The sequence below is a fragment of the Cherax quadricarinatus genome, chromosome 4 (assembly GCF_038502225.1).
Source record: "Cherax quadricarinatus isolate ZL_2023a chromosome 4, ASM3850222v1, whole genome shotgun sequence".
NCBI lineage: Eukaryota > Metazoa > Arthropoda > Malacostraca > Decapoda > Parastacidae > Cherax > Cherax quadricarinatus.
In genome coordinates, this window is record NC_091295.1 from 42,260,207 (window position 1) to 42,284,466 (window position 24,260).

Sequence of the window (24,260 nt, forward strand, 5' to 3'; positions counted from 1 at the left end):
CATCTCCTTGCCTACCTCAACAGAACACATGACCATAACACAAGGCACAGATCACTCTTTGATGTTCCTCATGTCCATCTCACACTATGCAAAAACTCAATGCACATAAAAGGCCCTAAAATCTGGAATTCATTACCTGTAAATATAAAAGAAACACTACCTGTTTATAAATTCAAGTCTCTTCTCAAAGATCACTTACTCACTCAAAACCAAATAAATACTGAATAACTGAACCTTATAAATTGTATATCCTAAATGTTACTCACAATTATATCACACAAATGTTCAACCTAGGACCCAATCTAACCTTATTATTTTTTTAAATGCACTACCTAACAGAATACTCCATTCGACTGAATGTACAGCAGTGCATGCAACCATATGACCTGTCTTTGTAATACTCATTTGTGCTTTATAGTTATCTGTTTACAATAATGTTTTATCACTGATTTCATCATTGCTTAGTTAATCTTAAGTTAATTTTAAGCCAGCCCATAATGCTATGCATATAAGTGGCTTTGGCATGCTGCACTTACCTGTATTTTTTTGTACCTCTGTATGTATGCTAAAATTACTAAATAAATAAAATTACTAAATATCCCCCCCTGCTTTTAACATTTCTGTCATGATCCCATCAGTTCCAGCTGCTTTACCTCCTTTCATTCTACGTAATGCCTCACGTACCTCCCCCACACTTATATTCTGCTCTTCTTCACTCCTAAAAGATGGTGTACCTCCCTGGCCAGCACATGAAATTACCGCCTCCCTTTCTTCCTCAACATTTAAAAGTTCCTCAAAATATTCTCACCATCTACCTGATACCTCCATCTCCCCATCTACTAACTCCCTTACTCTGTTTTTAACTGACAAATCCATACATTCCCTAGGCTTTCTTGTTTAACTCACTCCAAATTTTTTTCTTATTTTCATTAAAATTTCTTGACAGTGCCTCTCCCACTCTATCATCTGCTCTCCTTTTGCACTCTCTCACCACTCTCTTCACCTTTCTTTTACTCTCCATATACTCTGCTCTTCTTATAACACTTCTGCTTTGTAAAAACCTCTCATAAGCTAACGTTCTCTTTTATCACACCCTTTACTTCATCATTCCACCAATCACTCCTCTTTCCTCCTGCCCCCACCCTCCTATAACCACAAACTTCTGCCCCACATTCTAATACAGTGGACCCCCACATACCGTTGGCATCACATAACGTTAAATCCGCATACCGATACATTTTACCGCTAAGATTTTGCCTCGCATACTGCTAAAAAACCTGCTCAACACTACTCGTCCGAGACGCGTCTAATGTGCGGCCTGAGCCAGCCTCACATGTTCCGCCGGTGGCATTGTTTACAAGCCAGCCTCCGCGGTAACATCCAAGCATACAATCATAACATTTCATATTATTACAATGTTTTTGGTGATTTTATCTGCAAAATAAGTGACCATGGGCCCCAAGAAAGCTTCTAGTGCCAACCCTGTGGTAAAAAGGGTGAGAAATATTATCGAAATACTGTGGTACCATGGTCAACTGCTGATGCTGCTGTAGCACTCAGCTGCTGCTGCTGCTGTAGCACCATCAGCTGCTGCTGCTGCTGTACCACCGTCAGCTGCTGCTGCTGCTGTAGTACTGTCTGCTGCTGCTGTAGCATCGTCTGCTGCTGCTGCTGCACTGTCAGCTGCTGCTGTAGCACTGTCAACTGCTGCTGCACTGTCAGCTGCTGTAGCACTGTCAGCTGCTGCTGTAGCACTGTCAGCTGCTGCTGCTGCTGTAGCACCGTCAGCTGCTGCTGTAGCACTGTCAGCTGCTGCTGCTGCTGTAGCACTGTCAGCTGCTGCTGCTGTACCACCATCAGCTGCTGCTGCTGCTGTAGTACTGTCTGCTGCTGCTGCTGCTGCTGTAGTACCATCTGCTGCTGCTGTAGCATCGTCTGCTGCTGCTGCTGTAGCACTGTCAGCTGCTGCTGCTGCTGTAGCACTGTCAGCTGCTGCTGCTGCTGCTGCTGTAGCACTGTCAGCTGCTGCTGCTGCTGCTGTAGCACTGTCAGCTGCTGCTGCTGCTGCTGCTGCTGTAGCACTGTCAGCTGCTGCTGCTGCTGCTGTAGCACCGTTGTTGGTGTGGCTTATTGAGAATATCAAGAAACAATTAACCCCAGAGGGTTAGCCACCCAGGATAACCTAAAAAAGTCAGTGTCATCGAAGACTGTCTAACTTATTTCCATTGGGGTCCTTAATCTTGTCTCCCATGATGCAACCCACACCAGTCGACTAACACCCAGGTGAACAGGGAAAAATGCCTGGAACTAGTGCTCATATTGGTGAATTTAAAGCCAGCAAAGGTTGGTTTGAGAGATTTAAGAATCGTAGTGGCATACACAGTGTGATAAGGCCTGTTCTGGAAGAAAATGCCAAACAGGACATACAGTACTCAGGAGGAAAAGGCACTCCCAGGACACAGTGTCTCATCAGTCATTGCTGCATCTTCAATAAAGGTAAGTGTCACTTATTCTTCATTTAGTAGAGTAGTACATGCACAATATATACTGTGCATGTACTACTCTACTATTGTGCATGTATCCTTCTCTTTGTGTGTAGGAAAATGTATATTTCATGTGGTAAAATTTTTTTTTTTTCATACTTTTGGGTGTCTTGCACGGATTAATTTGATTTCCATTATTTCTTATGGGGAAAATTCATTCGCATAACGATAATTTCGCATAACAATGAGCTCTCATGAACGGATTAATATCGTTATGCGGGGGTCCACTGTACTGCATTTTTTAAAACTATTCCAACCCTCTTCAACCCCTCCACTACTCATCTTTGCACTAGCCCACCTTTCTGCCAATAGTCGCTTATATCTCACCCGAACTTCCTCCTCCCTTAGTTTATACACTTTCACCTCTCTCTTACTTGTTGTTGCCACCTTCCGCTTGTCCCATCTACCTCTTACTCTAACTGTAGCTACAACTAAATAATGGTCCGATATATCAGTTGCCCCTCACTAAACATGTACATCCTGGAGCCTACCCATCAACCTTTTATCCACCAATATATAATCTAACAAACTACTTTCATTACGTGCTACATCATACCTTGTATATTTATTTATCCTCTTTTTCATAAAATATGTATTACTTATTACCAAATCTCTTTCTACACATAGCTCAATTAAAGGCTCCCCATTTACATTTACCCCTGGCACCCCAAACTTACCTACTACTCCCTCCATAACATTTTTACCCACTTTAGCATTGAAATCCCCAACCACAAGTACTCTCACTCTTGGTTCAAAACTCCCCACACATTCACTCAACATTTCCCAAAATCTCTCTCTCTCGTCTACAATTCACTCTTCTCCAGGTGCATATACACTTACTATAACCCACTTTTCACATCCAACCTTTATTTTACTCCACATAATCCTTGAATTAATACATTTATAGTCCCTCTTTTCCTGCGATAGCTTATCCTTCAACGTTATTGATACTCCTTCTTTAGCTCTAACTCTATTTGAAACCCCTGACCTAATCCCATTTATTCCTCTCCACTGAAACTCTCCCACCCCCTTCAGCTTTGTTTCACTTAAAGCCAGGACATCCAGCTTCTTCTCATTCATAACATCCACAATCATCTCTTTCTTATTATTTACACAACATCCACGCACATTCAGACTTCCCACTTTGACAATTTTCTTCTTCTTATTCTTTTTAGTAATCTTTACAGGAAAAGGGGTTACTAGCCCATTGTTCCCGGCATTTTAGTTGACTTTTAAACACGCATGGCTTACGGAGGACAGATTCTTATTCCACTTCCCCATGGATATAAAAGGAAAAGTAATAAGACCAAGAGCTATTAAGATAAAATCAAAGAAAACTCAGATGAGTGTGTATAAATAAACGTGTACATGTATGTGTAGTGTGACCTAAGTGTACGTAGAAGTAGCAAGACGTACCTGTAATCTTGCATATTTATGAGACAGACAAAAGACACCAGCAATCCTACCATCATATAAAACAATTACAGGCTTTCGTTTTACACTCGCTTGGCAGGACGGTAGTACCTCCCTGGGTGGCTGCTGTCTACCAACCTACTAATAATAATAGACGACTTCAAAAGGCCATCATTAGATGGCAATGTTTACCACAACAAAGAGGGAGCAGTTGTGGCCGCCTCCACCTGTTAGATAATGACATTATTCATTTTACAGTATATATCAGGTTTCTATATTATTTATATTGTTTATTATTTCATATTAATGAACTGTGATAGATAAATAAGCCGTAGAGTTGATGATAGTGAAATATTCAAGGAGTATTTTGTCCTGTCTCCAGACAAACTCCCGTCTGCCGCCACCACATATATATTATGACATATTTTATTCATTCTAGAGTATATATCAGGTTTCTATGTTATTTACAGTAGACCCCCGCCTTACGAATGCATTACGTTACGTTAAATCCGCCATACGAAGCATTTGAATGCAAAAATTTTGCCTCGCCTCACGATAAAAAAACTCGCCTTACGTGATTCGTCTGGGACATGTCCCACATGTGGCCTCAGTGCCAGTGTTTACAAGCCAGCCAGTGCGATCGCATCTACGCATACATTCGGTACATTTCACATTATCCCAATGTTTTTAGTTTACCTGGAGTTTACCTGGAGAGAGTTCCGGGGGTCAACGCCCCCGCGGCCCGGTCTGAGGCCAGGCCTCCTGGTGGATCAGAGCCTGATCAACCAGGCTGTTGCTGCTGGCTGCACGCAAACCAACATACGAGCCACAGCCCGGCTGATCCGGAACTGACTTTAGGTGCTTGTCCAGTGCCAGCTTGAAGACTGCCAGGGGTCTGTTGGTAATCCCCCTTATGTGTGCTGGGAGGCAGTTGAACAGTCTCGGGCCCCTGACACTTATTGTATGGTCTCTTAACGTGCTAGTGACACCCCTGCTTTTCATTGGGGGGATGGTGCATCGTCTGCCAAGTCTTTTGCTTTCGTAGTGGGTGATTTTCGTGTGCAAGTTCGGTACTAGTCCCTCTAGGATTTTCCAGGTGTATATAATCATGTATCTCTCCCTCCTGCATTCCAGGGAATACAGGTTTAGGAACCTCAAGCGCTCCCAATAATTGAGGTGTTTTATCTCCGTTATGCGCGCCGTGAAAGTTCTCTGTACATTTTCTAGGTCGGCAATTTCACCTGCCTTGAAAGGTGCTGTTAGTGTGCAGCAATATTCCAGCCTAGATAGAACAAGTGACCTGAAGAGTGTCATCATGGGCTTGGCCTCCCTAGTTTTGAAGGTTCTCATTATCCATCCTGTCATTTTTCTAGCAGATGCGATTGATACAATGTTATGGTCCTTGAAGGTGAGATCCTCCGACATGATCACTCCCAGGTCTTTGACGTTGGTGTTTCGCTCTATTTGTTTTTTTGTGGCTCAGAATTTGTTTTCGTACTTCATATTGTTTTCTGCAGACTGAAAGATTTGGTTGATGTTGCCTGGAAGTGTTGCAATGGAAGACACTGTCATGCAGATTTGTCACAAAGGAAGACATATCTTGAGTCGGATATAAGGATGAGGAACAAGAAAGTACTGTGCCTCAGATCGTAGCTGCCTAGGACTTTACTCTGTTGACGACTACTCTCTGTGTTCTGTTAGTGAGGAAATTATAGATCCATCGCCCGACTTTTCCTGTTATTCCTTTAGCACGCATTTTGTGCGCTATTACGCCATGGTCACACTTGTCGAAGGCTTTTGCAAAGTCTGTATATATTACATCTGCATTCTTTTTGTCTTCTAGTGCATTTAGGACCTTGTCGTAGTGGTCCAATAGTTGAGACAGACAGGAGCGACCTGTTCTAAACCCATGTTGCCCTGGGTTGTGTAACTGATGGGTTTCTAGATGCGTGGTGATCTTGCTTCTTAGGACCCTTTCAAAGATTTTTATGATATGGGATGTTAGTGCTATTGGTCTGTAGTTCTTTGCTGTTGCTTTACTGCCCCCTTTGTGGAGTGGGGCTATGTCTGTTGTTTTTAGTAACTGAGGGACGACCCCCGTGTCCATGCTCCCTCTCCATAGGATGGAAAAGGCTCGTGATAGGGGCTTCTTGCAGTTCTTGATGAACACAGAGTTCCATGAGTCTGGCCCTGGGGCAGAGTGCATGGGCATGTCATTTATCGCCTGTTCGAAGTCATTTGGCGTCAGGATAACATCGGATAGGCTTGTGTTAATCAAATTTTGTGGCTCTCTCATAAAAAATTCATTTTGATCTTCGACTCTCAGTCTGGTTAGCGGCTTGCTAAAAACTGAGTCATATTGGGACTTGAGTAGCTCACTCATTTCCTTGTTGTCATCTGTGTAGGACCCATCTTGTTTAAGTAGGGGCCCAATACTGGACGTTGTTCTCGATTTTGATTTGGCATAGGAGAAGAAATACTTTGGGTTTCTTTCGATTTCATTTATGGCTTTTAGTTCTTCCCGCGATTCCTGACTCCTAAAGGATTCTTTTAGCTTAAGTTCGATGCTTGCTATTTCTCTGACCAGTGTCTCCCTACGCATTTCAGATATATTGACCTCTTTTAGCCGCTCTGTTATTCTTTTCCGTCGCCTGTAAAGGGAGCGCCTGTCTCTTTCTGTTTTACATCTACTCCTCCTTTTTCTTAGAGGAATAAGCCTTGTGCATACATCGAGTGTTTGTAACTGCAAAATAAGTCACCATGGACCCCAAGAAAGCTTCTAGTGCCATCCCTGTGGTAAAAAGGACGAGAAATAATATGGAATTGAAAAAAGAGATTAAGGAAATATGTACAAAGTGGGTTGAACTGCAAACCTTTACGGATGAAAATCACCCTGACACAGCTACTACAAGCCGTGTTGGCAACCTGTATAATGACAGTGTTATGGCCCATTTTAGGAAAGTCTTAAAGGAACGGGAGGTACAGAGCTCTATGGACAGATTTGTGGCATTAAAACAAGAAGGGAAGTAACCCCGGAAAAGGACTTGCTACCTCAAGTCCTAATGGAAGGAGATTCTCCTTCTAAACAATAACTTCCACACTCTCCCCTCCTCCCATCCCATCAATCATCACCAGATCTTCAATAAAGGTAAGTGTCATGTATTCTATTCTCAGTAGAGTAGTAATTCTGCATGTCTTCTTCAGTTTGTGAGTATTAAAATTAATATTTCATGTGGTAAAAAAAATTTTTTTTCATACTTTGGGGTGTCTTGAACGGATTAATTTGATTTCCATTATTTCTTATAGGGAAAATTAATTCAGCTAAAGATAATTTTGGCTTACGATGAGCTCTCAGGAATGGATTAATAACGTAAGGCGGAGGTCCACTGTATATTGTTTGTTATGCCATATTAGATGAACTTTGATAGATAAATAAGCTGTATAGGTGATACTGAAATTATTCAAGAAGTATTTTGTCCTGTCTCCAGACAAACTCTCGTCCACCGCCGACATCGCCCATTCCGTTACATGAATTACATGTTTTATTCATTTTAGAGTATATTTAGGTTTCTATGTTATTTATATTCTTTATTATGTCATATTAGATGAAGTGAGATAGACAATTAAGCCGTAGAGTTGATATTAGCGAAATTATTGAAGTACAGAATTCCACTGGAATGGATTAATTGCATTTCAATTAATTTAAATGAGGAAAATTGACAATGCAAACAAGCAAATCCAGTTGCGAGCAAGGTCATGGAATGGATTAAACTTGCAGGTAGAGGTTCCACTGTATTACATTCCAGAATTATATATCTTTACTTAGGGCATTGGTTATAAGACATTCTGAAAGGGTGTTGCACAAATGTTGCACATGGGTTATTATCGAGGTTTTTTTATATTTCTTTGACCACTTATGGCCACATCCACCTCAAAGTCACTAAACTCGGGGTCAACATTACTTTCCTCTTAAAATGGGAGAGTTAATGCTACGTGAAATCAGTGAATCCCAGGTGTTTGCTGTGCTGTTTGCTCTAGCTGGTGCTCACTTGAACTGGTGCTTCCACAAGGTACTAAGTGGTCCCAGATTTTTTTAATAAAGTGCACACTGAGTGTTATGACCCATTCTATGCTGACAAGGCATCTCAGGCCAATCGTGCTATATTTGAGGGCAGGAAAAATAAAACGTGTATATACGTTTGGGGGCACTAGCGGTAAGAATGTATATATACGTTTGGACCGTTTACGGGTTAAAAACATACGAAGAGGAAAATGGGGATGAGTGGAAAGGTTAGGTGTTTATTTCTAAAGAAAAACAAATTATGACACCCTTAACTATTTATTTATTTATTTAGTAATTTTAGCATACATACAGAGGTACAAAAAAATACAGGTAAGAGCACCATGCCAAAGCCACTTATATGCATAGCATTATGGGCTGGCTTAAAATTAACTTAAGATTAACTAAGCAATGATGAAATCAGTGATAAAACATTATTGTAAACAGATAACTATAAAGCACAAATGAGTATTACAAAGACAGGTCATATGGTTGCATGCATTGCTGTACATTCAGTCGAATGGAGTATTCTGTTAGGTAGTGTATTTAAAAAAATAATAAAGTTAGATTGGGTCCTAGGTTTAACATTTGTGTGATATAATTGTGAGTAACATTTAGGATATACAATTTATAAGGTTCAGTTATTCAGTATTTATTTGGTTTTGAGTAAGTGATCTTTGAGAAGAGACTTGAATTTATAAACAGGTAGTATTTCTTTTATATTTACAGGTAATGAATTCCAGATTTTAGGGCCTTTTATGTGCATTGAGTTTTTGCATAGCGTGAGATGGACACGAGGAACATCAAAGAGTGATCTGTGCCTTGTGTTATGGTCATGTGTTCTGTTGAGGTTGGCAAGGAGATGTTTGAGGGGAGGGTTAATATCAGAGTTAAGTGTTCTATGTATGTAATAGGTGCAGTAATAAGTATGGATGTTTTGTATGGTGAGTAAGTTGAGTGTTTTGAATATTGGTGGAGTGTGCTGCCTGTAGTGAGAATTTTTATCATTCTAACTGCAGCCTTTTGTTGGGTAATTAGTGGTCTGAGATGGTTAATTGTTGTTGAGCCCCATGCACAAATTCCATAGGTGAGATAGGGGTAAATAAGAGAGTGATAAAGGGCCAGGAGGGCTGACTGTGGAACATAGTACCGTATTTTCGATAGTATGCCTACAGTCTTGGAAATTTTCTTAGAAATTTGTTGTATATGTGTATGAAATTTGAGTCTATTATCAAGGTGGATTCCTAAGAATTTTCCCTGTGTTAGCTTTGTGATAGGTGATCTGTTTATCGTTATGTTAAGAGGTACATCTGTAGCTCTGTTACCAAACTGAATGAAGTAGGTTTTGTCAATGTTTAGTGTAAGTTTGTTAGTCCTCATCCAGGTAGATATTTTCTGTAATTCGGTGTTTACAGTATTGGCTAGCGTGACTGGGCTCGGGTGAGAGAAGACGTATGTAGTGTCATCTGCAAAAAGTGTGGGTTTGAGTAATTGCGAAGCATTTGATAGGTCATTTATGTATAGGAGAAAGAGAAGAGGGCCAAGGACACTTCCCTGTGGGACACCAACTGGAATTGGTTGAGCGGAAGAGCTTGCCCCATTTGCATACACATATTGGCTTCTGTTGCTGAGGTATGACTTGAGGTAGTTGAGGGAGTGCCCTCTAATACCAGTGTGACAATTTTACGTGGAGCAAGTCATGGTCAACTGTATCAAAAGCTTTACGTAAGTCAATGAAGATCCCCAGTGGGACTTCTTTTTTCTCTATTGCAGTGTATATATGTTCTAGTATGTGTATAATAGCATCATTAGTATTTTTATTAGGCCTGAATCCAAATTGGCAGGGGTTGAGAATGTTTTGGGAGATGAGGTAGGAGTAGATTCGTTTATGAATTAATTTTTCGAAGATTTTTGAGAGAGGGTGTAAATTGGATATTGGCCTATAGTTATTCAACTGTTTGGTCTCCTCCTTTATGGATCGGGGTGACCCTTGCTATTTTGAGAGCTGTAGGGAAGGTGGAGGATTCAATGGATTTGTTAAAGTGTTGCAATGATTGGTGATAGTACTTGTGACACTTGTTTGTATATAAAGGGTGGTAAGGTATTTAAATCTCCTGCCTTGTTTTTTAGTTTACCTGGAGTTTACCTGGAGAGAGTTTCGGGGGTCAACGCCCCCGCGGCCCGGTCTGTGACCAGGCCTCCTGGTGGATCAGCGCCTGATCAACCAGGCTGTTGCTGCTGGCTGCACGCAAACCAACGTACGAGCCACAGCCCGGCTGATCAGGAACTGACTTTAGGTGCTTGTCCAGTGCCAGCTTGAAGACTGCCAGGGGTCTGTTGGTAATCCCCCTTGTGTGTGCTGGGAGGCAGTTGAACAGTCTCGGGCCCCTGACACTTATTGTATGGTCTCTTAACGTGCTAGTGACACCCCTGCTTTTCATTGGGGGGATGGTGCATCGTCTGCCAAGTCTTTTGCTTTCGTAGTGAGTGATTTTCGTGTGCAAGTTCGGTACTAGTCCCTCTAGGATTTTCCAGGTGTATATAATCATGTATCTCTCCCTCCTGCGTTCCAGGGAATACAGGTTTAGAAACCTCAAGCGCTCCCAGTAATTGAGGTGTTTTATCTCCGTTATGCGCGCCGTGAAAGTTCTCTGTACATTTTCTAGGTCGGCAATTTCACCTGCCTTGAAAGGTGCTGTTAGAGTGCAGCAATATTCCAGCCTTGATAGAACAAGTGACCTGAAGAGTGTTATCATGGGCTTGGCCTCCCTAGTTTTGAAGGTTCTCATTATCCATCCTGTCATTTTTTTAGCAGATGCGATTGATACAATGTTATGGTCCTTGAAGTTGAGATCCTCCGACATAATCACTCCCAGGTCTTTGACGTTGGTGTTTCGCTCTATTTTGTGGCCAGAATTTGTTTTGTACTCTGATGAAGATTTAATTTCCTCATGTTTACCATATCTGAGTAATTGAAATTTCTCATCGTTGAACTTCATATTGTTTTCTGCAGCCCACTGAAAGATTTGGTTGATGTCCGCCTGGAGCCTTGCAGTGTCTGCAATGGAAGACACTGTCATGCAGATTCGGGTGTCATCTGCAAAGGAAGACACGGTGCTGTGGCTGACATCCTTGTCTATGTCGGATATGAGGATGAGGAACAAGATGGGAGCTAGTACTGTGCCTTGTGGAACAGAGCTTTTCACCGTAGCTGCCTCGGACTTTACTCTGGTGTGTTGATAATAAGGGAGACTTCGTATGGGTTAGTCGGAGCTAGGAACAGTGTGTTCAGGTAGTTGCCAGTGAGGTAGTCATTTGGTGGGGTATCTGAGCTTGGGATTTTATTGGCAAGGTTTTGTCCTATAGTGGAGAAGAAATCATTGAGTCTGTTTGCTGTTTCTGTTGGTGGGAGTTGGGGTTCATCTGATTTTGCTAATTTTATTTCGCTATTTCGTGATATCTTTTTTGTTCCCAGAATTTCTGATAGGGTCTTCCAGGTCTTTTTTATATCACCTCGTAAGTTGGATAATCTGTTCTCATAATACAATTTTTTTGCCTTTCTTATCAGGCTGGTTAGGATTGACGAGTAACGTTTTGTTTGATCTCTGGTTATGTGACCCATTCTGTACTGTTTTTCATATCGGTGTTTTGTATTTATGGATTTGAGAATGCTGGATTTTAGCCAGGGACTGTTCAGTCTCTTAGCTGTCATCTGTTTAGTTTTTTTAGGGCAGTGCTTGTTATAGAGGTATTGGGTCTTTTTTTAGAAAATTATTAAAACATTCGTCAATATCTGTATAGATTTCTAGCTCAGTGTGCCAGTCAGTGTTTGTTACTGCTGCTGTGAAGTTATTAATGGCTGCCTCATTGTGAAGTCTGAAGGTGACTTTAGTAGTGTCTTGGGGTATTTTACCAAGAGTTGTTATGAGGAAAGTAGGGTAGTGGTCTGTGGCATTATCTGTAATTATGCCTGATTTTAAAGGGGATATGGTGTTGGTCCAGATGTGGTCAAGTAGGGAAACACTAGTCTCCGTAACTCTTGTAGGTTTTGTTACTGTTGGTAGCAACATGCAGTTACTCATTGTGTTTGTGAATTCAGTTACGTGTGGGTCCTGGTCTTGCAGGAGATTTATATTGAAGTCACCTGAGAGTAGTAAGTGATCTTTGTTCATGCGTGCATCAGTTATCATACTTCCTAGGTTTTGACTAAATTGGCTAATGTTTGATTGTGGAACTCTGTAGATGTTTATCACTGTGAGAGGTTTTTGTAGGTATTTGGATTTGAATTTAGCTATTATATATTCCCCATGTTCATCCCTTGTGCAAGTATTAGTGATAAATTCTAGTTGGTCTGAGTAGTATATAGCTGTGCCACCCCCTTGTTGGTCTGGCCTACAGTTGTGTATGGCTGTGTAACCAGGAATGGTATAGACATCTGTAGTATCAGGCTTTAGCCAGGTTTCAGTTAGTGTAATGATGGACATATTGGCATGCAAGGAATTTAGTAATGCTAGGAGGTCATCGTAATGCTTGCTTAAAGATCTGATATTGTAGTTAAAGATAGTTATGTTGTTGTTGGCTCTGAGAAGTGTCTTTGATTGTTCTGCTGTGTAATTACAGTAACTGTTTGAATCATTTAAGTCATTAAATAAGAGGTTGGTATCAGGATCAATGCTTGTAATCATAAGATTTGTAGTGAATCTATAGTTAGAATTAAGTATAAAACAAAGTAAATATTCTAAAGCTAAAAAAATAGCACCTGAATTATTTAACAAATGTAAAAATAATGAGCTAAGTTAGTTTTTTAAAGCTAAAATAAAGGAGACAATATAAAAGGGACTAAAATAATTTGTGGTGAACAAATAAAGTGATGATCAAATAATGGAGCTTGGGAATATGATAGTATGTAGTACTTTAAAGGTAATTCTTTAAAGTTAGAATTATAATATAAAATTATAATATAAAAGGGACTAATATAAGTTGTGGTGAACAGTAAAGTGGTAATCAAATAATTGCACTAAGGTCTAATATAATGACTTTTGTGGAGTCTATGTTTTGAGCTAGAATGAGCTATAGTACAACTAGATTTAATCTAATAATATAAAAATACAAATTAAAAATAGCACCAGTCTCTCACTAGTAATTGCAATATGGTCTAATATAATGAATTTGGTATTGACTATAGTACAACTGAGTTTAATCTAATAATATAAAAAAGGCACAAGACTCTCAATTGTAATTGCACTAAGGTGTTATATAAGTTGTTCACAAGAATTAGAGTATAACTAGATTTAAATTGACAAGATAAAATATACAAGTTAAGGTAGCAAAAGAATAAAAAAGTAGAAAAAAAAATATATATGAGGTAGTTGGTACTAGTTAGCAGAAGATAGTTAAGGGTGTGTGTAACCTCACCCTGAAACACAAAGTGCATACAAAATGCCTTGCCTGTGCCAGGGACCACCCTGGGACATGCCACAACCTAGTGATCCTCTATGAGTGGTACCCCTCAAGGTGGTAAGCAACTGTAGGCCCCACCAATCCATACCCATTGCATGTCGGCCAGTCCTCAGGACACGTGTCTCTCATTCTACATTTGTCTCTTCGTAATCATAGACCACACCAAATAGAGGGAATGTATCCAGGTTAGGGCTTTCACCGAGCAGATCTTCATGTCATTGGTAGAGAGTCCTTAAAACACAACAGTTGAGCTAATGTTGATGAATGTGTTATCTTTTTTGGGTCACCCTTCCTTGGCAGGAGATAGCAATTATGTTAAAAAATATATATATTTCTTATCTGGGGGTGATCCAAAGGAAAACACACTCATCACAACTAATTCCCTATTTGTCTTTGTAGAGGTGTGTATATACTGTAACATTCACATGATCCACTGAACCTCCGCTGTTTAAGAATAATAAATTATAATAAGATATGAGTGATTCAGCTGACAAGGTTATTCAGTATAATGTGATATTTAGATAACTCGAATGACTTCCTATTGTGATCACATAGATAGGTGATAGCTTAGATCAAGCTGGTGTCATGCCCTCTGTTTTTTATATAGTGAAATGTGCGCTACAGGATTGAAATAGAAAATTATTAGGAACCTTTGTTTTAACCCTTTCAGGGTTTCTGACGTACTAGTGCGGCTTATGCACCAGGATTATTGACGTACTAGAACGCCTAAATTCTAGCGCCTTCAAATCTAGTGAGAGAAAGCTGGTAGGCCTACATATGAAAGAATGGGTCTATGTGGTCAGTGTGCACAGTATAAAAAAAATCCTGCAGCACTCGGTGCATAATGAGAAAAAAAAAAACTCTGACCATGTTTTTGGTTTAAAACAGTGACTTTGCAGTGTATTTTCATATGGTATTTATGGTTGTATTCTAGCTTTCCTGGTCTCATTTTATAGAATGAAAGACATATTATAGAAATTGAGATGTTTTTGATTGGTTTCATAATGAAAAGTACCTTGAAATTGAGCTCAAATTAGCAGAAATGTTCGATTTTTACCAAATTTCAAAAGTAAACAAATCATGCCAAGCATCCAATACACATCAACTGGTGAGTCTAATATTCTTTCACAAGTGCACTGATATTATTTATACCATTTCTATACTAATGCAGTAGTCTGCATAACAGTAAATCTTCTATTTTTTGTGAGAATAAAAATTCAAAGTGGAAAGCAAAAGAGATGTAAGAGGGACCTGGGGACATGACTAATGAATAGAGGAAATGTTATTTTAGTGCCAGGAATGTCTGTCTTGCTTATTCTCGACCCTATTTGGAAATTGGCATCTTCTGAAATTTGTGTGAAATTGGCAAAATTGCCATTTTCTGACCACTTTATTGGATACTTGAGTCGGTAAATGGGTGGTTTCTTGTACTCATTCGATAGAAAAAATGGAGTTCTAGTGATATAGGTATGATTTTTGTCGACTAATACACTGAAATTGGCCGAAAATAGGTCTCAAAATGGGTGAAATCGCCGATGCGTAAACATCTTCGAGACCGCTAACTTTGCGAGAGCATAATTCTGTAAGTTTTCCATCAAATTTCATACTTTTGGTGTCATTAAGATCGGGAAAAGATTCCCTATCATTTCATAAGAAAAATAATTTTTTTTTTCTGAAAAATTTTCAACCCTGAGAACGAGTTTTGGAGAGGGTCTCTCGACCCTGAAAGGGTTAATTATAGTAAATTAACAAGAAATATCAGTAACCATGCAATAATTTTGTTTATTAAATGTTTACAAAAGTTACAAATTAAATGCATTTGTAGTCTCTATATGAGACACTAATACCACCAATAATTGATACTAATTGATAAACTAGAAAAAAATTTAAAAATTATAGTATTTACACAGCTGAGATATCAGTAGCCCCCCCATCAGGCTAAATTGAAGGGTTGTCTGATGTAGGAATGGGAAGATACCAAAATTTTGGCAATACCAGTACTCAGTTTTAGGCCAGTACCATCAGGATTAGCTGATATCCACTGATATTCATTTTTTTTTTCCAACAAACTGGCCATATCCTACCAAGGCAGGGTGGCTCAAAAAGAGAAACAAAAGTTTCTCTTTTTAAATTTAGTAATTTATACAGGAGAAGGGGTTACTAGCCCCTTGCTCCCGGCATTGTAGTCGCCTCTTACAACACGCATGGCTTATGAAGGAAGAATTCTGCTCCACTTCCCCATGGAGATAAGAGGAAATAAACAAGAATAAGAACTGGAAAGAAAATAGAAGAAAACCCAGAGGGGTGTGTGTATATATATGCTTGTACATGTATGTGTAGTGTGACCTTAGTGTAAGTAGAAGTAGCAAGACATACCTGAAATCTTGCATGTTTATGAGACTGATACTAATACCTATACTAAATTTTAGGCCAATATTGATGTGGTCAAAATTAACTATACCTACCAGTATTTTAGCATACCCCTAATAGGATTAGTCTTGCTTGTAATCATTAATATGAAAAATCTTTTAAGAGCTTTTTAATGTTTGTACCTAAAGAGCAATGTAGCATATTCCAAATGCCAATATTCAAATAATTTCAGGAAGAAAACAATATTGAACAAGCAATAGACCTGAATTTAGAAACAGTGCATTACTAGTGGAGATTAATTTTTTTGTGTCACCCAGGATAGCTGTCCTATGTATGTATGTGTGCATTATTATCAAAACTAAGTGCTGTTGTATAATTTTATTAAATTAGGAAATTATGACTATAGTAAATATTAAAAGGTAATTTGATTACTACAGGGACAACTCTGATCCTAGCACATGGTCCCAAGAAGTGTTGGTACCTATGGGCTCTATTATCAGTCAGTCTGAATGGGATCACATCCTGACAGGTCTACAGCCTTCTACCGAATATGCTATGCAAATCGTTCTCACTGTACAGGGCACTAAGCCTATCGCCTCACCAGTGTTTACTTACACCACCAGTGATGAAGGTAAAACTACAGTATCTTTTATATGTAAAATATTCCTGCAACAGTTTGAATTTGCTATTGTTGCTTCCTCAGCCTACTTTTATATACTTTCTTATACTGTACATAAATGACAACGTATATTTTTGGCTGGGTTGTTAGTCATGATCTGATCTTTTATTTGTTATTCATATAGCAATATGCAACTAATTTTCTATCTAATGAGAATATATCTTTCTGGTGATGGTCAGTTAAATGTTAAATGTATTTTTACAAGTTCACATACTGTACTACATACAGTGCAAGTACATACTGTACTATGATTTCAAACGTATCATTGTGCCCTCATTTTATACCTGCATTTGCAAATCATTTCCTCTTGCAGCTACAACGCCGCCAACCACCACACCTCTGCCTCGTCTAGATATAAATGCTGAGCTGTATGCATCTGCGATTACAAAGACTACAGCAAAAGTGTCTTGGAGAGGCTTCAATGACTATGAATTGCAGTTTATTGATGGTGTACAAGTTAAATACACTGAAAAGGATAAATATGTAAGAATATGTAAAATTAATTTTTTCATTGTACATGTGTATTCCTGTAACTTTTTACTCACATTTCTTTATGTACAGTGTATCCACAAAGTTTTCTGATTTAAATTTTTTATACGTATTGCAAAATGGTAACGTGTAACAAAATGTAGTTATAGAAAACTATAATTGCAGTTTGTGTATTACAGTTTAGTATTCATATACAGTAGGGCTCTGCTTTATGGCGTTTTCCCTTACGGCGTTCCCACCCGGTTTGTTTACATTCTCCGTGAGCACATCTATTATGTCTGGAAACTTTCTATAATTTCAAGTGTTTAAAAGTTATTGCGTATTTTATGTTTTTTTTTTTCCAACAAACCGGCCATATCCCACCAAGGCAGGGTGGCCCAAAAAGAAAAATGAAAGTTTCTCTTTTTAAATTTAGTAATTTATACAGGAGAAGGGGTTACTAGCCCCTTGCTCCTGGCATTTTAGTCGCCTCTTACAACACGCATGGCTTACGGAGGAAGAATTCTGTTCCACTTCCTCATGGAGATAAGAGGAAATAAACAAGAATAAGAACTAGAAAGAAAATAGAAGAAAACCCAGAGGGGTATGTATATATACGCTTGTACATGTATGTGCAGTGTGACCTAAGCGTAAGTAGAAGTAGCAAGACGTACCTGAAATCTTGCATGTTCATGAGACAGAAAAAAAAGACACCAGCAATCCTACCATTGTGTAAAACAATTACAGGCTTTTGTTTTACACTCACTTGGCAGGACGGTAGTACCTCCCTGGGCGGTTGCTGTCTACCAACCTACTACCTAGTATTTTATATGTACTCTGATAATTATGCTTAAGTGTACCTGTACCTAAATATACTTACACATTGTGCTGGAGTGAGGGTACACATTAAAATCACTAAGAGTCTCTCTACTCATGACGCCATAGTAATACTACAGTGGACCCTCGCCTAATGCTATTAATCTGTTCCTGAGAGCTCAACGTTAGGCGAATTAATTTTCCCCATAAGAAATAATGGAAATCAAATTAATCCGTTCCTGACACCCCAAAGTATGAACCAAAAAAATTTTTACCACATGAAATATTAATTTTAATACACACAGAGTGAAGAAGACATGCACAATTACATGACACTTACCTTTATTGAAGATCTGGTGATGATTGATGGGATGGGAGGAGGGAAGACTGTGGATGGTGTTAATGTTTAGAAGGGAAATCCCCTTCCATTAGGACTTGAGGTGGCAAGTCCTTTTCTGGGGTTACTTCCCTTCTTCTTTTAATGCCACTAGGACCAGCTTGAGAGTCACTGGACCTCTGTCGCACAACATATCTGTCCATAGAGGCCTGTGTTTCACAACATTGTCAGTGTAATAGTCACCAGCACGGCTTGCAATAGCTGTGTGAGGGTGATTTTCACCAAAAAAGGTTTGCACTTTAAGCCATATTGCACACATTTCCTTAATCTTTGAAGTAGGCAGCTTCCTCAATTTCTCTATCCCCTCCTCCGAAGCAGTTTCCTCAGGTGTGGCCTCTTGCTGTTGAAGATGATCTAGCAGCTTATCAGTGGTTAGTTCTTCATTGTCCTCCTCCACCAACTCTTCCACATCCTCCCCACTAACCTCCAACCCCAAGGACTTCCCCAATGCTACAATGGATTCCTCAACTGGCATAGGATTCCCAGGGTTAGCCTCACACCCTTCAAAATCCCTTTTGTCTACACATTCTGGCCACAGTTTCTTCCAAGCAGAGTTCAAGGTCCTCTTAGTCACTTCCTCCCAAGCCTTACCTATAATGTTTACACAATTGAGGATGCTAAAGTGATCTCTCCAAAACTCTTTGAGTCAACTGAGTTTCTGAGGTCACTACAAAGCACCTTTCAAACATAGCTTTTGTGTACAGTTTCTTGAAGTTGGAAATGACCTGCTGGTCCATGGGCTGCAGGAGAGGAGTGGTATTAGGAGGCAAAAACTTGACCTTAATGAAGCTCATTTCCGCAGAAAGTCGCTCTGCCACGTCTGAAGGATGACCAGGAGCATTGTCTAATACCAGGAGGCACTTAAGGTCTAATTTCTTTTCAATTAGGTAATTTTTCACAGTGGAGGCAAATGCATGGTGTAACCAGTCATAGAAAAAGTCCCTAGTGACCCATGCCTTACTGTTTGCCCTCCACAGCACACACAAATTAGCCTTGAGAACATTGTTTTTCCTGAACACACTGGGAGTTTCAGAGTGATACACCAATAAAGGCTTCACTTTGCAATCACCACTAGCATTGGCACACATCAACAGAGTAAGCCTGTCTTTCATAGGCTTATGTCCTAGGAGTGCCTTTTCCTCCTGAGTAATGTAGGTTCTGCTTGGCATTTTCTTCCAAAACAGGTCTGTTTCGTCACAATTAAATACTTGTTCAGGTTTCAGTCCTTCACTGTCTATGTACTCCTTGAATTCCTGCACATATTTTTCAGCCGCTTTGTGATCCGAACTGGCAGCCTCACCATGCCTTATCACACTATGTATGCCACTACGATTCTTAAATTTCTCAAACCAACCTTTGCTGGCCTTAAATTTACTCACATCATCACTAGTTGCAGGCATTTTTCTAATTAAATCGTCATGCAACTTCCTAGCCTTTTCACATATGATCGCTTGAGAGATGCTATCTCCTGCTATCTGTTTTTCGTTTATCCACACCAATAACAGTCTCTCAACATCTTTTATCACTTGCGATCTCTGTTTCGAAAACAAAGTTGCACCTTTGGCAAGAACAGCTTCCTTGATTGCCGTTTTCTTGGCCACAATAGTAGCGATGGTTGATTACGTTGAGCGAGTTTTTTAGTGCTAGCCGAGGAAAAATGTATCGCTAGGCAGATTTAACATTATGCGATGCATTCGTTAGATGAGGGTCCACTGTACTAGGTAATAATAATCTCTCTTGGGCACATTAAATGTCTTATTTTAAGTTAATATAAACATTTTCATTAATCCATCATTGATATTTTCTTCAAAACTATATACGAAACACATTACATAACATATAAACATTATACATACACCCACAGAATAAAAATTGACATAAATATAAGATTTGTTTACAAAGCGGCTTTGTAGGGGTGTCGGAAGAATTAGATTTTCTCTAGTCAAACACTATACATCCTTGGTTAGGCCTCATTTAGATTATGCTGCACAGTTTTGGTCACCATATTACAGAATGGATATAAATTCTCTGGAAAATGTACAAAGGAGGATGACAAAGTTGATCCCATGTATCAGAAACCTTCCCTATGAGGATAGACTAAGGGCCCTGAATCTGCACTCTCTAGAAAGACGTAGAATTAGGGGGGATATGATTGAGGTGTATAAATGGAAGACAGGAATAAATAAAGGGGATGTAAATAGTGTGCTGAAAATATCTAGCCTAGACAGGACTCGCAGCAATGGTTTTAAGTTGGAAAAATTCAGATTCAGGAAGGATATAGGAAAGTACTGGTTTGGTAATAGAGTTGTGGATGAGTGGAACAAACTCCTGAGTACAGTTATAGAGGCCAGAACATTGTGTAGCTTTAAAAATAGGTTGGATAAATACATGAGTGGATGTGGGTGGGTGTGAGTTGGACCTGATAGCTTGTGCTACCAGGTCGGTTGCCATGTTCCTCCCTTAAGTCAATGTGACCTGACCTGACTAGGTTGGGTGCATTGGCTTAAGCCGGTAGGAGACTTGGACCTGCCGCACATGGGCCAGTAGGCCTTCTGCAGTGTTCCTTCGTTCTTATGTTCTTATATAGTAATTCACAATCCTTGTGGGTTTAGTGCTTCTTTTTTATGATTATAATAATTTGTAATATTAACTTGTAATAATAATTTGTCAGAGCATCATTCCTTCTAAAAATTACATGAGAATGGCAGTGTTGGTCTTTATTTATTCTACTGTATCACTGTGGAGACAACTTGTACACAATGTAAGGTGTTTGTATGAATGTTTATGAACCATAACCAGATGCATCATCTGTTTGTTTACATAGTGGGTGGGGTGGCCAGGCTGGCTTCCCTACACTACCCTACTTACCACACCATTTTCTACAAATAAATACTTTTCACCTTTCACCCTACATTAAGACTACAAATATTTTAAGGTAAGTAATAAGTGTACTGTATATGCATTTTATCACTCTGGAGCTTTGAGCATTGTTGCAGTATATTATGTGTAGGTGGGGGTGGCCAGGAGGGCTACCACACCTAACTTCTTACAGTAAATACTACTCACCTTTTGCCCTACATTAGGACTACGAATATTTTGAGGTAAATAATGAGTGTACTGTGTGTGTATTTTACTTTTTATTGTTTTTAATGCCTAGTTCTATTGCTAACTTAATATATGCTAGTGTAAACTTATCTGGCATTTATGTGCATTTATAAGTGGAAAAAATGGTATTCTGCTTTCTGGCGATGTCTGCTTTCCAGCAGTAGCCTGGAACCTAACCTGCCGTATAAGTGGGGCCCTACTGTACTGTCAGTTGCTGGTTTCTGTAGAATACAGTCTTTCACAAACCCCAACAAAAAGTTTAAAGGTGACATGCCCGGAGGCCATTTGCTGAGAACATCTGTTCCAGTAAAACACAAACTCCAGGTTAGCATAATTGAGGCATGAACTTTAGGTAGCTTTAACCCTTTCACTGTCTCCCATATAGATCTGTGTTATTGACACTAATATGCTCACTTAAATCTTCATTTTAAGAACAGTACCCTCAACATGAAGCCACTATGTGGCAAAACATTTCTTCAGTAAAGATTCCCATATGCTGCATAAGTGTCTCAGTTCTTCAACTTGTCGGTTTTCAAAACCATTCATCACATCTGTCAGACGCTGCATCATCATGGGATCTTGATACAAAGAATTCTTCAAAACTTGTCCAATCTTTGGACGAAGACCTACTTAGACTAGTGGAAGGTGCCACTATGACCCCACCTCCGCCCGCTTTGCCTCGCCTGACTACAGTATATAAGCCACTGCTACGGCACTGTGCTATACTTTCTACAACATTGATGGACTGAACACATCGACTGCAGGCTGAGGGACTGATTACCTCAAACTCCTCCTGATGAAGCCACTGTGTGGTGAAATGTTTCTTCAATAAGTGTCTCAATTCTTCAGTAACCCACATGTAAGAGACAAACTTATGAGGATATTTTGGTTCAACTTGAATTATCAATGAGTCACAGTGAAGAGAGAGGGAAGTTTTTTTTTTCAACAAACCGGCTGTATCCCACCAAGGCAGGGTGGCCCAAAAAGAAAAACGAAAGTTTTTCTTTTTAAATTTAGTAATTTGTACAGGAGAAGGGGTTACTAGCCCCTTGCTCCTGGCATTTTAGTGGCCTCTTACAACATGCATGGCTTACGGAGGAAGAATTCTGTTCCACTTCCCCATGGAGATAAGAGGAAATAAACAAGAACAAGAACTAGAAAGAAAGTAGCAGAAAACCCAGAGGGATGTGTATATATATGCTTGTACATGTATGTGTAGTGTGACCTAAATGTAAGTAGAAGCAGCAAGACGTACCTGAAATCTTGCATGTTTATGAGACAGAAAAAAAACACCAGCAATCCTACCATCATGTAAAACAATTACAGGTGTCTGTTTTACACTCACTTGGCAGGACGGTAGTACCTCCCTGGGCGATTGCTGTCTACCAACCTACTACCTATATGAGAGGGAAGTATGCCAGAAAATATACATGCAAGGGGGTGGGGAAGGGAATGGAGGTAGTAGTAGTATGGGCAGTTTCTTGTTCTCAGTCAATAAAATGGAAGGCATACTAGCAAAATAGTTAGTATTCGACCCATACCTGGATTGAATTAACCAATAGAATTGGCTTAAAATAGGACTCAAAGTGGGCAATATTATCAGTGTGTAACTTATGCCTAGACCACTAACTTTGTGCCTGCATAATTCCATAAGTTTTTTTTTAAATTTTGTTATCTTCAGAAAAAGTTCTCTACCATTTCAATTTTTTTTTTAAATTGTGACTGTCAAGACCTTCAATTTCAGGGATCGTGATAGTGAAAGGGTTAAATATATGCTGAATGGGTACAAGTTGGCCCTGACAAGCATTTGTCAATAGGCATATTGTAGTGTTCATGCCTGACAATATAATTATGCAGTTATATGCAGAGAAATCTAACAGGATTTCTTCCCCCTTCCTTTTGTCCATGACCACCTAGGATGCAGTGTCTGCCAAATCTCCCACCAGATTGGAAGTGGTAAATTAGGGGATTACCTCTGCTACAGTGTGGTATGTGCTGTGAGCCTTAACATTTTAAAAAATGTCCTCACACCTACCATGACTACCTCTCTTGTAAACAGAACAAGGACATATATTTGAGATGTAAACTCCTCTCAGATCAATTTTTTTTTTTTTATCACACTGGCCGATTCCCACCAAGGCAGGTTGGCCCAAAAAAGAAAAACTTTCACCATCATTCACTCCATCACTGTCTTGCCAGAAGGGTTCTTTACACTACAGTTTTTAAACTGCAACATTAACACCCCTCCTTCAGAGTGCAGGCACTGTACTTCCCATCTCCAGGACTCAAGTCCGGCCTGCCGGTTTCCCTGAACCCCTTCATATATGTTACTTTGCTCACACTCCAACAGCACGTCAAGTATTAAAAACCATTTGTCTCCATTCACTCCTATCAAACACGCTCACGCATGCCTGCTGGAAGTCCAAGCCCCTCGCACACAAAACCTCCTTTACCCCCTCCCTCCAACCTTTCCTAGGCCGACCCCTACCCCGCCTTCCTTCCACTACAGACTGATACACTCTTGAAGTCACTCTGTTTCACTCCATTCTCTCTACATGTCCGAACCACCTCAACAATCCTTCCTCAGCCCTCTGGACAACAGTTTTGGTAATCCCGCACCTCCTCCTAACTTCCAAACTATGAATTCTCTGCATTATATTCACACCACACATTGCCCTCAGACATGACATCTCCACTGCCTCCAGCCTTCTCCTCGCTGCAACATTCATCACCCATGCTTCACACCCATATAAGAGCGTTGGTAAAACTATACTCTCATACATTCCCCTCTTTGCCTCCAAGGACAAAGTTCTTTGTCTCCACAGACTCCTAAGTGCACCACTCACCCTTTTCCCCTCATCAATTCTATGATTCACCTCATCTTTCATAGACCCATCCGCTGACACGTCCACTCCCAAATATCTGAATACAATCACCTCCTCCATACTC

At 39.8% G+C, this 24,260-nt stretch overlaps 1 protein-coding gene across 12 annotated transcripts in view; it reads left to right on the plus strand.

The window, feature by feature from the left end:
• The window catches only part of sas (stranded at second), a 375,038-nt gene that overhangs the window by 337,492 nt on the left and 13,286 nt on the right, over positions 1-24,260 (plus strand). For all 12 annotated transcript variants that reach the window (XM_053770852.2, XM_070096094.1, XM_053770855.2 and 9 more), the window contains 2 exons: positions 16,284-16,477; positions 16,839-17,008. In XM_053770852.2, coding sequence (XP_053626827.2) covers positions 16,284-16,477; positions 16,839-17,008 — 364 coding nt within the window. The remainder of the gene's footprint in view (positions 1-16,283; positions 16,478-16,838; positions 17,009-24,260) is intronic.